Source organism: Dromiciops gliroides, chromosome 4 (assembly GCF_019393635.1).
Source record: "Dromiciops gliroides isolate mDroGli1 chromosome 4, mDroGli1.pri, whole genome shotgun sequence".
NCBI classification, from domain to species: Eukaryota; Metazoa; Chordata; class Mammalia; order Microbiotheria; family Microbiotheriidae; genus Dromiciops; species Dromiciops gliroides.
Window position 1 is genome coordinate 76,837,540 of NC_057864.1, and position 16,966 is coordinate 76,854,505.

Consider the following 16,966-nt stretch of genomic DNA (forward strand, 5'->3'; position numbering starts at 1 on the left):
TCAGCTCTACAGCAAAATAAGGCATCTCACCTAGGACTTTGTGGAGGAGATATATCTTGGCATGCACACACATTATTTGCTACGTGTAGCAACACTAGTCTTCTTTGGGATGACTGGTTTGTTTTGTTTTGTTTTGTTTTTTAGTGAGGCAGTTGGGGTTAAGTGACTTGCCCAGGGTCACACAGCTAGTAAGTGTTAAGTGTCTGAGGCTGGATTTGAACTCAGGTACTTCTGAATCCAGGGCCAGTGCTCTACCCACTGCGCCATCTAGCTGCCCCTTGGGATGACTGTTTTTATAGAATTACATCTAGTGTTTCATTGAAAGGGTGTAAATAGTATCTGTTCTCAACTCCCAAGCAGCAATATGGCGATTGCCAATTTGGCTGCAGGTTACTAGGTGCTTACAGCAAAACATATTGTTCTGAAAGAATCCTTTCCTACATTGTTGGTCAATTTGACGCTTGTTATTGTGATAAAGAAGGAATATATAAAGGTTCCCGCATGCCATTGTTACTAAATATAGGTATACCTTAAACCAGTGCTACCATCAGAAATTCACTCTTATGTTAGGGGTTCTTAACCTGGCATATAGATTCCTACAGTGTCTATAGATAGATTTCAAGGGATCCATGAACTTGAATGGGGGAAAAATACTTCATTTTTACTAACCTCTAACAGAAATTTAACATTTTCTTCAATTATGGATGTAGGCAACAAACCTCAGGAAATGTTTCAGGTAGCAAAATAAAAACTTTTACAGAAATACTATTAATCTCTAATCTCTTATTTGAGTTCTTCTATCTACCAAATAGATTTTCTTATATTTTATTTTATTTGGGGGGGGTGGGACAATGAGGGTTAATTGACTTGCTTAGGGTCACACAGCTAGTAAGTGTCAAGATTCTGAGGCCAGCTTTGAATTCAGGTCCACCTGAATCCAGGGATGATGCTTTATCTACTGTGCCACCTAGCTGCCCCCGTTTCTTATATTTGATAATGAACATTTAATCAGACATGATATTTTTGCATGTTTCTTAATGTGTGACTTTTAGTGTTTTCCTGTGAATAAATAGCTATTTTTATTTATTATAAAGAATGATTAACTTAGAAAACACAAAATTGAACCCAGATGTTGTACCTTAATTTTTCGTTTGAAAGTCCAAAAGTAGAAACAGTATGGTTCAATCTGCATTCATAATCCACAGTTCTTTTTTTCTGAATGTTGAGAACATTTTCTATCATGAGTTCTTTGAAACTGTTTTGAGTCATTGCACTGCTAAGAAGAGCCAAGTCTTTCCCCATTGTTCATCACACAATGTTGCTGTTACTGTGTACAATGTTCTTCTGGTTCTGCTCCTCTCAGCATCAATTCATGTAAGTCCTTCCGGTTTTCTCTGAAGTCCTCCTGCTCATCCTTTCTTACAGCACAATAGTATTCCATTACATTCATATACTACAACTTGTTTAGCCATTCCCCTATTGATGGGCATTCCCTTGATTTCCAATTTTTTGCCACCACAAAGAGAGCCGCTATAAATATTTTTGTACATGTGGGTCCTTTTCCCTTTTCTGTGGTCTCTTTGGGATACAGACCTAGCAGTGGTACTACTGGGTCAAAGGGTATGAACAGTCCCATAGCCCTTTGGGCATAGTTCCAAACCCATCAGAGCTTCTATATCAAATTTAGACAAAAATCACAACTCAGAATGAAACCTTAATGGTCATTTAATTTCAATTTTTCCATTTAATTTTTAATAGATTTTTAAAAATATCTTTTTACGTCACCTACATTTCTTCATATGTCTCTCAGGAAGCGGGTATTGTGTTGGTCATTTTGTTGATCATGGTTCCTAAGTCTTTCAAAGTTGTTTGTCTTTACAGTATCGTTAATGAACAAAATGTTCTCTTGGTTCTGCTCACTTTAATTTGCATTAATTCCCAGGTTGTTCCTTTCATCATTTATAGAGCAGTGATGTTCCATCACATTCATGTACCATATCTTATTCAGCCATTGCCGATTTGATGTGCCCCCTGTTTCTAATTCTTTACCACAACAAAAGAGCTGATATAAATATTTTTGTACACACGAATTCTTTTCATTTTTCTTTAACCTCTTTGGGATAGACCTGTTGGTCATTGGGTTAAAAGATATGCTGAGTTTAAGAGCATTTTGGAGATAGTCCCAAATTACTTTCCACAATTGGTGGGTCATTTCAGAGGTATACAAACAGTGCAACCTGTTTTCTCACAGCTCCTCCAGCATTTAATTTCCTTTTTGGGGTCAGCTTTGCCAGCCCACAGGTATGAGGTAGGACTTCAGAGTTATTAAAATTTGTATTTTTCTAATTAGGGAAAGGATCAAGCATTTATTAACTTTCCACTATGCACTAAGCTCTGTATTAAGTGTGCTTTTAGTTATGTCTGACTCTTGGCAAAGATACCGAAGTGGTTTGCCATTCCTTCTCAGCTCATTTTACAGATGAGGAACTGAGGCAAATAGGCATAAGTAACTTGTCCAGGGTCACACAGCTAGTAAGTGTCTGAGGCTGGATTTGAGGTCTTCCTGACTCCAGGCCTAGCACTCTATTCACTCTATCCCTTACCTGCCCTGGGAATAGGTAAGTGAATTTGTGTATTTGCGTAGGTGCTAGATGTCATGAAGGCGGGTGATGGGTAGACTATTCTCAAGTTCCTTCTCAGTTCCTCCTGCATTGGGACATTACTGAAGGAATTAAATGTGTCTGAGGCCAAATTTGAACCCAGAAAGAGGAATCCATTCTATCCACTGTGCCTCCAGCTGCCCCACTAAATGTTTTACAAATATTATTTTATTTGATTCTCACTGCAACTTTGGGTGATGGATGCTATTATACCCATTTTACAATTGAAACTGAAGCAGACAAAACTTAGTGTTTGCCCACAATCATAGCTTGTTAGTGTCTGAGATTGCATTTGAACTCCTGACTCCAGGCCCAGTACTCTATATACTTATTGTACCATTTAGCTTCCTCTAGTTATTAGTGATTTAAATCATTTTAAAATATGGTTTTTGACAACTTGGATTTTTTTTCCTCTGAAAATTGTGTATTCGTATCTTTTGACTATATCAATTGGGAAATGACTCTTCTAGTTGAATTATTTCTCTATGTGTCTTAGAAATGGGACCTTTACAGTGGATAAAGCACTGGCCCTGGAGTCAGGAGGACCTGAGTTCAAATCCGGCCTCAGACACTTAACACTTACTAGCTGTGTGACCCTGGGCAAGTCACTTAACCCCAATTGCCTCACTAAAAAAAAAAGAAAAGAAAAGAAAAAAAGAAATGGGACCTTTATATCAGAGAAACATGCTGCAAAGATATTTTTCCCCGTTTGCTTTTCTTTAGTTTTAGCAGCATTGGTTTCATTTGTATAAAGCAACATTCATTTTTAATTGTTTTATTCTTTCTGTTCTTTTACATGTACATTATGGTAGTCATTGTTTTCCTGGCTCTTATTTCACTTTGCATCAGTTCACGTCAGTTTTTCCACTCTCTGAATTGATCATATTTGTTGATTTCTTACAACAAAGGAATATTTTATTACATTCATATAACATAATTTTCTTAGCTGTTATGTAATTGATGGACTTCTGCTTTGTTTCTCATTCCTTGCTACAACAAAAAGTGCTGCTATGTATAATTTGTATGGAACCTTTTCTTTGTCATTGCACTCCTTGGGAGAGTATATATTTAGCAGTAAAATCTATATCAAAGAGTATGGATGTTTTAATTGCTCTCTCTGCATCATTCCAATTACCTTCTTTTTGTTTTGGTTTTGGTTTTTGCAGGGCAATGAGGGTTAAATGACTTGCCCAGGGTCACACAGCTAGTAAGTGTCAAGTGTCTGAGGCTGGATTTGAACTCAGGTCCTCCTGAATCCAAGGCCAGTGCTTTATCCACTATGCCACCTAGCCGCCCCCCCCCATTACTTTTTAAAATGGTAGTACCATTCATAGCTCCATTAACAATATATTAATTAATGACCAGTGATGAAGTAAAGGGCCCCTGTTAATGAGGGAAAGATTGTTTCCAACTAATAAGATCAGGAAAGGCTTCGTTTTTTAAAAAGTTCCAAAACCAAGTGATATGTTCTCTATTCTGTGTTATTTTCATCTCTGAAAACTGTTGTCATGAAATATTTTGACATTAGCCACAGTTGTTTGAATTTCTACCTTAATTCCTAAACTTAAGCCAATATTTCATGGATTAAAATCCATAACTAACACTATATACTTTATGTCAAGAAATTTCCAAATGATGTGGTGACACCCGTCCCAACTTAATTTTTTTTAATAAGCATTTATTACTTCTCCCCATTCCTTTCTTCAAATGAAGAATTTTTTAAAAAGAAAAACAAAATTGTCAGTCAGTAAACATTCCTTAAGTACCTGCTATGTGCCAAATGTGGTGCTTGTAAGAGCCAGAGAGAGATCAGAAAAGAAAGAATCCCTGCCTTCCAGGAGCTTACACGCTCTAATGGAAATGGAAAAGCTGGGAAAGGAAGGGGAAGCTGAGGAAGAAGGAGCCTGGTGGGAAATGAAAAGTTTTGTTTGGGCCTGGGAGTCCCCTTTAAATGGAGGCTTTGGGAAGAGTTCTACTCTCCAGCCTGGCTCCAGTCAGAGGAGCAAAGGGTACAGAAGAAGTATGTGAGGATCACAGGGTTGCTCTTGCAGTCCTGCAGCATGATGAGTTTTCCTGGGAATGTGATGGGGGAAGTCAAGTTCAAGGAGGGAGGTGGGTGGGAAATGATTTCAGGAAATGATTTTCATAATTTCTTATTTCTTATTCCTTTACATTCATTATGATGTCCATCTTAGTTTGTTTAGTCATTCCCCAATTGATAATCATCTTCCTTAGTTTCCAGCTTTTGTTGTCTTCAGAAAACCTGCAGTAACTGTTTTTCTCCACCACTACTCCCTCCCTTTAGGCTGTAGGCCTATTCTGTGTTTCAAAGGCTTTAACATGGTTTAGTAACTTTTGAGCACAGTTCTAAATTGCTTTCTGGAATGGCTGGACGAATTCATAGCTCCACCAACGTTGCATAAAGGATACGTGTTTTCCCACAGTTACTCCAATGTTTGTCATTTTCCTCTTGGTGATTTAAAGCCTTTCCAGGAACCTCCCCCCAACACATACAATGAAACATGTGGGCAAACAAGCTTTTTTTTTTTACCTTATATTCTTTTTCAAATGTAATTAGAATTTTATAACATCTGAATAATTTAATAAAATGTTACATGGGCTGAGACTTATTGATAAAAGCCTTCATATTTTTTACATTTATAATTTAGAATTATTAAATTTAATAATGTCATTGTTATGGGTGGGCTCATTCTCGGAATATGCTTTCATTGATTTTGCTACTCTTTAGTTGTTTTAGTCATGTACAACTCTTTATGACCCCATTTGGGCTTTTTTGGGGAAAGATACTAGAGTGGTTTTACAGATGAGGAAACTGAGGCAAACAGGGTTAAGTGACTTTCCCAGGATCACACAGCTAGTAAGTGTCTTGTTCAGATTCCAGGCCCAGCACTCTATCCAAAGTGCCACCCACCTGCCCATTGATATTGTTACCTGTAATTTTTTTGTTTGTTTTTTGTTTTTTGCAGGGCAATGGGGGTTAAGTGACTTGCCCAGGGTCACACAGCTAGTAAGTGTCAAGTGTCTGAGGCCGGATTTGAACTCAGGTACTCCTGAATCCAGGGCCGGTGCTTTATCCACTGCACCACCTAGCTGCCCCACCTGTAATTTTTTTTAATGAATTTTTTCCCAACCTCTTATTAAGATTGCTATTTTGTCTTTAGAAAGAACAGTAATAAAATTTGTATCCTTTTAACAAACCAAAGAACTCTTGATTCATTGATAGCCAAAACATAAGTGAAATAACAGTATGTTTCATTCTCTTATGTCTCTTGATACAAGTTATTATCTGAAGCATGAAATGTGTTCAGATTGCATGAAGGACCAACCTTTTATCTAGTACTTTTAAACCTGCACTTTGGAGCTGTTAGTGCAGATTGCCAATACAGTTCTTCAACATACTATTTTCATTGAAATTTTTTCTTTAATAATGGCATTTCTGTCAATAGGTTTTCAAAGTATAGCACATTTCCCCTAGTATTTGATTAGTTGTCTCTTACTTTGTCTAGTAGCAATACAAGGAGGAAGCTATTAGTGTTTCAATTGATTAATCAAAAAGTTCTTTTGACCTCTGGGCAGTTTTCCCTCCCACCATATTATCCCAAAGTGGGACCATGAGAAACTACTTTGCACATGCTTCAGTGAGCATGATTTTAACTATACCAATAGAAACAGTTGCACCAGTGTCTCTTATGAGATGGGACTTCTTTCATGGAGCAATTCTGTAAGCAATCTTAAATGATGAAAGTCCTTTAGATAACATAACTATAATAATTGTCTTATCTGCAGCCTTGGATACTGTTAAGTACCCCTTTCCCCTCAATGACTCCCTTCTCTGTGTAATACTACTCTCTCCAGGTTCACCTTCTGTTTGACTGATTTCTCATCCTATTTATCACACCAAACTGTTGGTATTGCCCATAGTTTTGTCCTAGCTCCTCTTTTATCCCTCTTTGTTTTCTTTTTGAAACTTCATTAGCCTCTCTGGGTTTCACTGACATGTGTGTGCAGGGTGTTTCCAGATAGACAGGGTGTCTTGTAGCTTACAAACTGTTCTCCATTTCCATTCTTTCCCTTGAGCTTTAGGCCTGTTGAACATCACATACTGAATATCTTGGACACTTCTCAAAACTCATCATGTCCAAAACCAAGCTCCTCTTTGCTTTGTTCCAGATCTTTCCAATTGCTATCAAAGTCACCACCATCTTTTCATTGTCTCAAGCGCATAACTATAGTATTAACCTATCCAGTCAGTTGTTGGATTGCTGTTTCTATGGGGTGGGCCCAAAAGTCAAGTTTTAATAACTTTTTCAAAATTATTTTTTCTTTATTTTTTGCCATTTAATGAGATTTGATTTTTTTTCCACACATAACGTAAATTCATTTCCTATATGTACTATATATGATGCTATCATTGTAAATTAAAAACAAAAATAAAAGTTACTAAATATCAAAACACCTTTGTGATTTTTGACCCATGGCATACCTTCACATCTCTCCCTTTGGACACTTTATTTCTATTTACACATTTCTACCACCCTTCAGGTTCTTATCAGCTCCCATCTCCTACCAGCCCATCTCCCACCAAAGTCATCTTCCTTAAACAAAGATCTGATCATGCCAGTCTACTCCAGGAGCTTCCTCTTGCCTTGAGCATAAAATAGAAATTCTTGTTTAGCTTTTAGAATCCTACACGCAACCTATCATTCTAGCCTGGATGAATATTTATGGTGCTTCATGACATTCCATCTTCTGTCTCTGGACCTTTGCAAAAGCTTTCTTTGTGCCTGAAATGTACTCCCTCCTTAACTTTGCTTTAGAGTGTCCATCTCTTCCTTTAAGATATGATTCAAGCACCATTTTCTTCATGAAACCTTTCCTGATGCCACCCCCACCGTCCCCCTTCCTCCCAGCCACTCTGCTAGTGCCCGCCCAACCAAATTTCATTTTAATTATTTTGCACATATTTATAAGTGTGTGTGTGTGTGTGTGTGTGTGTGTGTGTGTAATGGTCTTCCCGGTTTCATTCTTTGTACCTGTATCCTCGACTCCTAGCATAGATTCTGCAAACACAGTAGGAACTTTAAGTTTTTTTCGCTTTGCATTAATAGACTTCATGTTGAAATTCATCAAACAAAGCAAGATACCTTACCTGTTTTGTAAGCCTAGGTTAACTGATGGTGACACGTATCATAGGAAATCATCATTGTGCTGCATTTCCTGTAAGATGGGAAATAATAATGATGATGATAATGGTAATAACTAGCATTTCTATAGTATCTACTATATACCAGATACTGGGCTAAGAAATTTACAAATATTATCTCATTTAATCCTCACAGTAACAATAGCACTTACCTTGGAAGGTAAGTGCTTTATTATCCTCATTTTACACTTGAGAAAACTGAGGCAAACAGAGGCAAAGTGATTTTCCCCCATTCACACAGGTAATAAGTAAGTATCTGAGGCTAGATTTGAACTCAGTATTACTGTTTTGACTCCAAACCCAGCTCTCCATCCACTATGTCACTTAGCACATTCCCCTTAAATAAATGAATGAAAAAAGCATTGTTTGCTAAGTACAAAGCACTATGCTAAATGTTTGGAATACAAATAGAAAAGTTAGTCCTTTTTTCAAGGAGCTCAGAATCTAATGTAGAAGACAAATCCATAGAGAGAGATTCTGCTAGTGGTAAAGCTTGGAATCCAAATGCTTAGTAGTTCAGTTTGGTTAGAATATAATTAAGGAGAGATTTAACCAATATTTTGATTGATAAAACCTTGCTTCTGCTATTAAGCTATTTGTGCAAAGGACTTGGATGGTGAGAACTTTATTTTCAAGGTTTTTGGTAGCTGTGGCACCTGAGGAGGCAGGCTTCCGTAGCACTGGCAGAGGCAGTGAGCTAGCCCTATTTTCACAGGTTGCTTGCTCCCTTATGCTATTAGTAATCTTTATTTTGGTGCTTTGAATTCTATTTTCAGTATGTGTGTGGGGGGAGGTGGAACGGGGAGATGTTTTTGCAGGAATTATATTCAAAATTATCCAGTAATTTTTTTATTGTTTTACATGCCTCCTGAAAAGGTTTTATACCCCACTGTTTGGGAAGCTTCCTTATGTGATTTAGTTTAATGTAATTTTCTCTAATTTATGTTGGTCAATTTTGACTTCTTTCTAACTTATGTTTTTTCCTCTCTTGCAGGCAGGCAGAAGTCCTGAAGGCTGACATGACAGGTAATTGGCATGTCTTTATTTTATAGCTTAACTCTACTATCCCCTTTCTTTGCTTATTGATATTAAAAAATGTTTGTCTTTTACAAGAGTACAAAATAGCTTACTGTTCTTTAAATGCTTAGTTTCATTTTAATTTGGATCCTTCTTCAAATGTCAACTTAAGACTTATGTAAAGCCTATTGATGTCAAAGTGGTTATTTTGCTAATTACCCATCTTAAAGAAAGACAATTTTAATGAGAAGTAAGGGAAGTACCTTCTCTCTGTCATGTCTTTCAGACTTCCCTAAATGATAACTGAAGTTTATTAAATAGTTATTGGCGGGGGGGGGGGGGGGGGGGGCGGCGCGGCGGAGTGGATGGGGCTGCATTTCATTACTGTCAGAAAAAGTGTAGCAGTAGTGGTCTATGAAGTATTTTAAATACCTGGGAAAAAATAGAAAAATAAATTTTACTGCCAACTTTTGGAGAAGTCCATGTTAGCATCAGTCACATCCATGAAAAAGTGTAAAATCTCCATCATAAAGGAAATAGACCGGTAAGATGTTTTTTCCTCAGTTTTTGAAGGACTTGATGTCATTCAAGCAGAAAGTTAAAAGTTTACTGTGATAATGATTATGGCTTCATGATATTTTCCATTGCTAACAAGATTTTGACCATTTGTAATATTTATTGCAGGGCAAAGCCAGTACATTGAAAAATGTAGGCACATACTGTCCAATGTAGCTGAGTAGGTTTATGCTTTCATCTGTTTGACAATCACAGCCCATCCAGGTCTAAGCTTTCTTGTCCATTTCCTCCAACAAGATTCACTCGGCATTCTGGGGGCTTTCTTCTAGTCTTTACCTAGGCTGTCCATGCACTGTTCCTCATTATTAATTGGCCACTCTGTGCAGGGCTTTGTGCTGTGGATACAAAAATCCAAACAGTATTTGTCTACAAAGAACTTACCTTTAATTGGGAAAACATAACATCTGTATAAAGAAATAGAAAGTATATAAAAATTATATGGAGTAATTGAGAGAATGGGAGGGAGAGAAACAAGTTTAACAACCGGTTAGCATCCTAAAGAGCCTTCTTTCTGAGGCAATGCTTCAGATGTATCTTGAAGGAGACTGGGATCCCAAGAGGTGGGGGGCAAGGAGTCAGTGTGTTCTAGATTGTGGAGTTCCACCTTGCAAAGGCACAGAAATATACCAGTGACTGTGCAGAGACAAAGGTACCAATTAGATGTTTGTATACATGAGGTAGCTTTTGACTTGAACAGAGAGGAGTGATAAGAAATAAGGCAAAAACTAGAGCAAAAGCAGTAGATGGAGAACCAAACCCTTAAATGCCAAGCTGAGGATTTGGGGGTGTGTGTGTGTGTGGTTCCTAAGGCACTAGGAAACCCATTCATCAAGTGTAGAGACTTCTATGGTCAGATCTGTGTTTTCAAAGTATCAATTTGGCAGCTATATGACCAGCTTGTCTTCTTTTTCTGGTCAGACATTTCTCTGAGCATCTTCTTTGTGTCTTTGTATTGCCTTTGAAGTGACTCACAAAACTTTAATTCTTCCGAGACTGATATTAGGTGACATTCAGTTATATAGTGTCACTGGAAGAATGGTGATGATAAAAAAAAGATGAGCCTTTCCTTCAGGGACAAGTTTGAGGTCATTAAAAGAACTCTGCCTGCCTCCAAAGTCAATACAGCCTGACCTATATACCTCTTTAATTCTGGGCCCAGTTATTTGTCCATTCAAGATGTTTGTACTGAAGGACTGCCACTATATGGACTGGCCTAGATTGTCAGTCTAGCTGCACAGTGAGCATTCTTCTGCCACTTACTTTTTCCTGTTGGACGATTAACGCTGAACTCTTCTAGATTTCATTTAACAGGCTTTGCAGTGTTTGGGCTTTGATGCAATCAGCCACAAACAGGGCACCTAGAGGACTTTACTGTCTGTAGGGAATCCCTCTTTAGTTTGAACTCAGGGGCAATATATCCTCCATACAGTAACCTTTGGCGAGCAAATGTTTCTCCTATATCATGCCCTGTTTGGACTGAGCTCTGTTAAATCTTTCAGGGAATCATGTATAATTTTAATATATACTTGAAACACTTTGCAATGCTAACTATAGTTTGTTCTTTTTACTTTACCAAATTTTCCCCCACTAATCTTTCTCCTCTCCCATTCCCAGAGAGCCGTCCTATATAATAAATAAGATTTAAAGGCAAAAAAAGGAAAACTGATCAGTACACCAAAAAAGTCTTAAAATATGTGTGATATGCTACACTCATGGACCTCTCACTTCTGTAAAGAAGTAGGGTGGGATAGAGTGTGTCTTTATAGCTCTTTGGAGCCATTTTATAACAGTCATTTAGCACTCATGTGAGTATGTGTTTTGGCTCTTTCCAATTACATAGTTTTACTCATAGTGTATATTTTCTTGGTTCTGCTTACTTTTCTCTTCAGCAATTCATATCTATCTTTCTATATTTCTTACAGCATGGCAAATATTTTATTAAATTCAGGCACCATGATTTTTTAGCTATTCTCCGTTTAGTGGGTGTCTACTTTATTTCTAATTCTTTGCTGTCAGAAAAAAGCATCACTAATACCACTGCTAGATTTATATCCCAAAGACAGCCAAAAAAGAGGGAAAGGACCTATTTGTACAAAAATAATTATAGCAATTCTTTTTTGTGGTGGCAAAGAATTGGAAATCAAAAGGATGCCCATCAGTTGGGGAATGGCAAACAAGTTGTAGTATGTGAATGTAATGGAATACTATTGTACTTTAAGAAATGGTTGGCTGGATGCTTTCAGAAAAACATGGAAATACTTACATGAATTGATGTATAGTGAAGTGAATAGAACCAAGAGAACGTTGTACACAGTAAAAGCAATGTTGTTTGATGAAGAACTGTGAATGACTTAGCTATTAGCAATACAGTGATCCAAGACAGTTCCAGAGGTTTAACGATGAATCATACTATCCACTTCCAAAGAGAGGTGATGTTGATTGAATACAAATTGAAATATGCTACTTTTCACTTTATTTTCTTTTATATGAGTTTTCTTATACAAAATGACTAATAGGGAAAAACAGTTGCAAAAAAGGTATTGCTGTAAATATGTTAATATACATGATAACTTCATTATTATAATATTCATTATTGGGTCAGAGGTATGGTTGTATAGTCACTTTATTTATATAATTCCAAATTGCTTTCCAGCATAGTTGTATTGATTTAAAGCTCCAATAGTGTACCAGTGTGCCCATCTTCCCATAGTCTTGTTAACAACTACTATTCACATCTTTTGTCATCTTTGTCAGGCTTTACATGGTATGGGGTAAAACCTCAGGATTATTTTGATGTGCGTTTCTTTTATTAGTGACTTGCCAGCATTCTTTCTTGTGGATGTTAATAGTTAGCAGTTCTTTGACAACTTATCTATTGGGGAGTAGCTGTGGGTGTGGGTATGTGGGTGTTTGTGCGAATACGTGCCTGTGTATATACACAACACGTATGGTAGTGTTTTATATGTCTTGGATACTAACTGTATCAGAGAAATTTGATAAATACTTTCCCCCCCATTTGACTTTGTCCTAGATATATTAATTATATTTGTGCAGAAGTTTTTTTGTTTCATGTAATCAGTTACCTCTTTAATTTTTTTGTAATTGCTCCTGTCCTTTGGTTAAGAATATATCTCTTTACCTGTAGCTGTGAGAGACATAACATCTCCTATTCTAATTTTTAGTGTTATGATCTTTAATATGGTGGAATATGGTACAGAGTGCTGATCTAAACCTAATTTCTACCATTGTGCTTTCCAGTTTTCCCAGTAATTTTTGTCAAATGGAAAATTCTTTCCTAGTTTATCCAACACTGGGTTATTGAGTTCCATTGTCATCCAGTAAATATTTATTAAAAACCTACTATATATCTGACACTACTGTAAGTGTTGGATACAAATAGGCCCTCAGAGAGCTTACCATCTAGTCATAAGGGGGAATTCAACACACAAAAAGAAGTTTGGGGTGGGGTGGAAGGGAAGTTTCCCTATGCAGAATTCCAAAAGAGTGTTTCTGGGCCTGGCCTGGTCTCCTTCCTTAAATGGAAGTTTTGGGAGGAGGTCTCACTTAGTCTTCTCAGTAGAGAGATGGGGCAGAGGGTAAAGATGAGATCTAAGTACCAAAGCTGATGTGATCTTGTAGTATGAGATTTCTGGTGGTTTGATGGAAAAGTCTTGTTTTTGATTTTCTTTTTTCTAATGTTTCATTGATCTACCTCTCTTTTTAAACCAGTGGCAAATAGTTTTGATGACTGCTTCTGAGGTCTGGAAGTTATCACCCTTTAATCTAATCCTACCGTAACATTTCATTATTCCCCTTTGTATCAGAGGTCTTTTGTTCCTCCCAAATGAAATGTTAAGCATTTTATCAAGTTCTGTAAAGGAGGGTACCTTTGATAACTTGATTGGTATAGGATAAATTAATTTTAGTATTATTACAGTTTTTGTTAGATTGGCATAGCCATCTAACAAAATCTTAACATGAGCACTAGAAATTCCTCTAGCTATTTACTATTCCTTTAGAGGGTGTGTATGTGTGTATGTGTTTTGTTTTTTGTTTTTTAAGGAGCATTTTATAATTGAATCTATACAAGTGTTTTATGCACTTTGGCAATTCGATCCCCAAATTTTTACAAATTTTGTATTCATGGATTAAGATTTCCCTTTCTGTAACTTCCTTTTGGATTTTGTTATTATATATAATATTTGTTGATTTTCTGAGGGTTTATTTTGTAATCTGCAACTTTGCTGAAGCTGTTAGTCTTAATTAGTATCTTTCCTAACTCTGAAAAATTTAAGTAAACCATCATGTCATTAGCAAAGAGGTATAGTTTTATCTCCTCTTTACTGATCCTTGCTCCTTTAATTTCTTTTTCATGTCTTATTACTAGCATTTCTAGAACTATAGCAAATAAAGGCCTCTTATTCCTATTTTGTAGAGGTTTGAGACTTTGTGAGAATCAGAGAAAGTGACCACTTCTTCATCTTGTTTGTCACTCCCTTCCCCCCTCTCTTCCATAGCCATATGATTCATTGAAGCAGTAAGCTAAAGTGGCACTTAGCTTCCGTTTTGGTATATACAGCTTCCCTTGCCTTTTATATGGAAGGTCATCTGATCAGCAGTTTAGGTTATACTATTTGTACCTACCAAGTCAAAGAACTAAAGAACCATAAAAGTCAACCTTATCCATGAGCTGTTTCTTATCCTTAATTGTTTAGATTAAGGTTATTAGAAATTTGGTAGTACAAGAGCATCTTTTACAGAGATTCCTAACCTTTTTTGTATCATGGATCTTTTGGGCTTTCTGGCAAAGCTTCTAGACTCCTTAGAATAATGGTCTTAAACACATAAAATCGAATTCATGGGATTATCACCACCCCTGCACCCCAATTTAAAAAATATTGTAATCTAGTTATCAGAAATTTTTAAAAACCACTTCACAAATGTCAGGTTTAAAATCCCTGCTCTATTGGGATAGTGTCTTTTATATGGTAGTTTTCCTTGCTAAGGGAAAGAGAATGAAATGATTGATATATGGTACACTGAGTTAAACAACCTGATTTTGTTTTTATTTTTGTTACTCAGATTCCAAGCTGGGTCCAGCTGAGGTCTGGACATCTAGGCAGGCTCTGCAGGACCTGTACCAGAAAATGCTAGTTACTGATCTGGAGTATGCTTTAGACAAGAAAGTGGAGCAGGATCTGTAAGTATTCAAATTTGGGGTATAGTTATATAGAAAAATCATCTTCAGTACTTTAAGAAAAAATGTTCTTAACCACTATCAAAATAAACCTGCATTAGAAAGCTGATTGTTTTATTCTTCAAACAAAAATCTTTGGCCATATTTTCATAATGTAAAAATAGAATTCAAAGATAGAATAAGGAGTTTTAGGAAATGAGCCACCAAAAAAATCTTAGTAGCAGGCTATTTCAGGCAGTCCTATTGAGCATATAGGACAAATTTATTAAGACATATACTTTTAGCATTAGGAATAAATAGGAGGCGAAGTAATTGAGCTATAAATAACTATGCACAGTTTTGTATGCTACACATATTGCTCAGCATGACATACAAATTAAGATTGATTAGGAGGAGGGCAATAAGAGTGAATGAAAGATGCTCTTTGAACAATTTAGCAGAATCTATCTTTAGTAATTCTAATTCTCTTTAAGTAAAACTCCATAGTATCATCATCAGTAATCATTGGTCAAGGTTAAAGACCTCTATCATACATGATTAGGGAGTGCAGTTATTCTTCAGAGTAGTGAGTTTTCTGCTTTTGAAAACTTAGAGCTTGAGCACATGGCTTGTTTTATAGATCTTGGCTTGCTTAGGTAGACTTTTTTTTTTTTTTTTTTTTTTTTGCGGGGCAATGGGGGTTAAGTGACTTGCCCAGGGTCACACAGCTAGTAAGTGTCAAGTGTCTGAGGCCGGATTTGAACTCAGGTACTCCTGAATCCAGGGCCGGTGCTTTATCCACTGCGCCACCTAGCCGCCCCTTAGGTAGACTTTTAACCTGACTTGGCTGTTGGGTTTTTTATTTGGGCCATTCTTTTTTTCCAGTTTTTCTTTGCTTTTTCAACTTTTTAATAGGCTTTCCCTGTTAAAATGAAGGTGATATATTATACATTACTGTGCATATTGGAGATATAATTTGATTCTTGGTATAACTAAAATAATGCAATAATCACTTTGTGGTTTTAATAGCTCATATTGTCAATTTCAGTGATCAGAAATATAAGTCTTTGACCTAAATTTTGATGTTGTGGGGAAAACATTGAGGCTTTGTAGCCCTGAGAACAAGCTTTTATAAGAATATCCTTGGACAGATGCCCCAACAATTAATGGTTGTGGTGTCCATAGAAAATGAGTAATTGATGCCACAATCTGTTCAAATATTTTGTAGGTGTTAACTAGTATTGTTCAGATTCCATAGCAATTTCAGTACTAGATCAGAGAGGAATAGTCATTTAACAAACGAACAATTTTAGTATAATTTCGCTGTTCGGAATGTTAATAATTATAACAAATAGTTCTTTCTTGTTCTCAGGGGGACCAGTGTCTGCCCAGTGAGTCACTGCTATAGCAAATAGAATTACGTTTTGTTTTCAGCTGGAATCATGCCTTTAAGAATCAGATCACAACACTACAGGGCCAGGCAAAGAATCGAGCAAACCCTAATCGGAGTGAAGTTCAAGCAAACCTTTCTCTGTTTTTAGAGGCAGCTAGTGGCTTCTATACTCAGGTGAGTTCTACCTTGCAGCCTTCAGATTTGATTATGGAGTTACTAAAGAAAATACTTTAAAGGTTTTTATTCTACTATGCTTTCTGTGCCCCTCCCCACTGTAGTTAGCAGGAGTTATAAAGTTAACCCTTGAGAAAAACATGGAGCACCCAGTGTATAGATGAGGATATCCTGGAGTCTGTCACATGAAGCACCAAAGAGTTTTTTAATATCATAAATATAAGCATAGACTTTTTACATAACTTTTTTTTTTTTGGTGAGGCAATTGGGGTTAAGTGACTTGCCCACGGTCACACAGCTAGTAAGTGTCAAGTGTCTGAGGCCAGATTTGAACTCAGGTCCTCTTGAATCCAGGGCCGGTGCTCTATCCACTGCGCCACCTAGCTGCCCCAAGCATAGACTTTTTAATAATAGATGTGCCTGTGTATGTTATGTAGATATTTGCATAAATATATTCTTTTTAAAAGGTGTGGGACTACACTGACAGGATAGTAAGGTAGCTATTTTAGTAGCAAAGAACTAATGAGTATTGACTAAGGAAAATTGTTTAGCTAGTTCTGTTTTCTCATACACACACACACACACACACACACCCCTTTAGATGATAGTATGGTAAATGTGAAATTGTGGGCTTGATTTTGTGTGGTCTGAGAGTAGAGCCATATGATAGTAGAAGATAAATAGTGAAACTTGGAGCAGTATGTGAATTCTCATAGAATTTCTTCAGTGAAATTCATTTTTACAAC

General features: G+C 36.7%; 1 protein-coding gene across 8 annotated transcripts in view; it reads left to right on the forward strand.

The window, feature by feature from the left end:
• SMG7 (SMG7 nonsense mediated mRNA decay factor) overlaps positions 1–16,966 on the forward strand; it is a 95,956-nt gene that overhangs the window by 40,298 nt on the left and 38,692 nt on the right. For 7 of the 8 annotated variants that reach the window (XM_044001337.1, XM_044001336.1, XM_044001338.1 and 4 more), the window contains 3 exons: positions 8,879–8,910; positions 14,560–14,677; positions 16,088–16,220. In XM_044001337.1, the coding sequence (XP_043857272.1) occupies positions 8,879–8,910; positions 14,560–14,677; positions 16,088–16,220 (283 nt within the window). The remainder of the gene's footprint in view (positions 1–8,878; positions 8,911–14,559; positions 14,678–16,087; positions 16,221–16,966) is intronic. The other variant, XM_044001342.1, reaches the window with a different exon arrangement.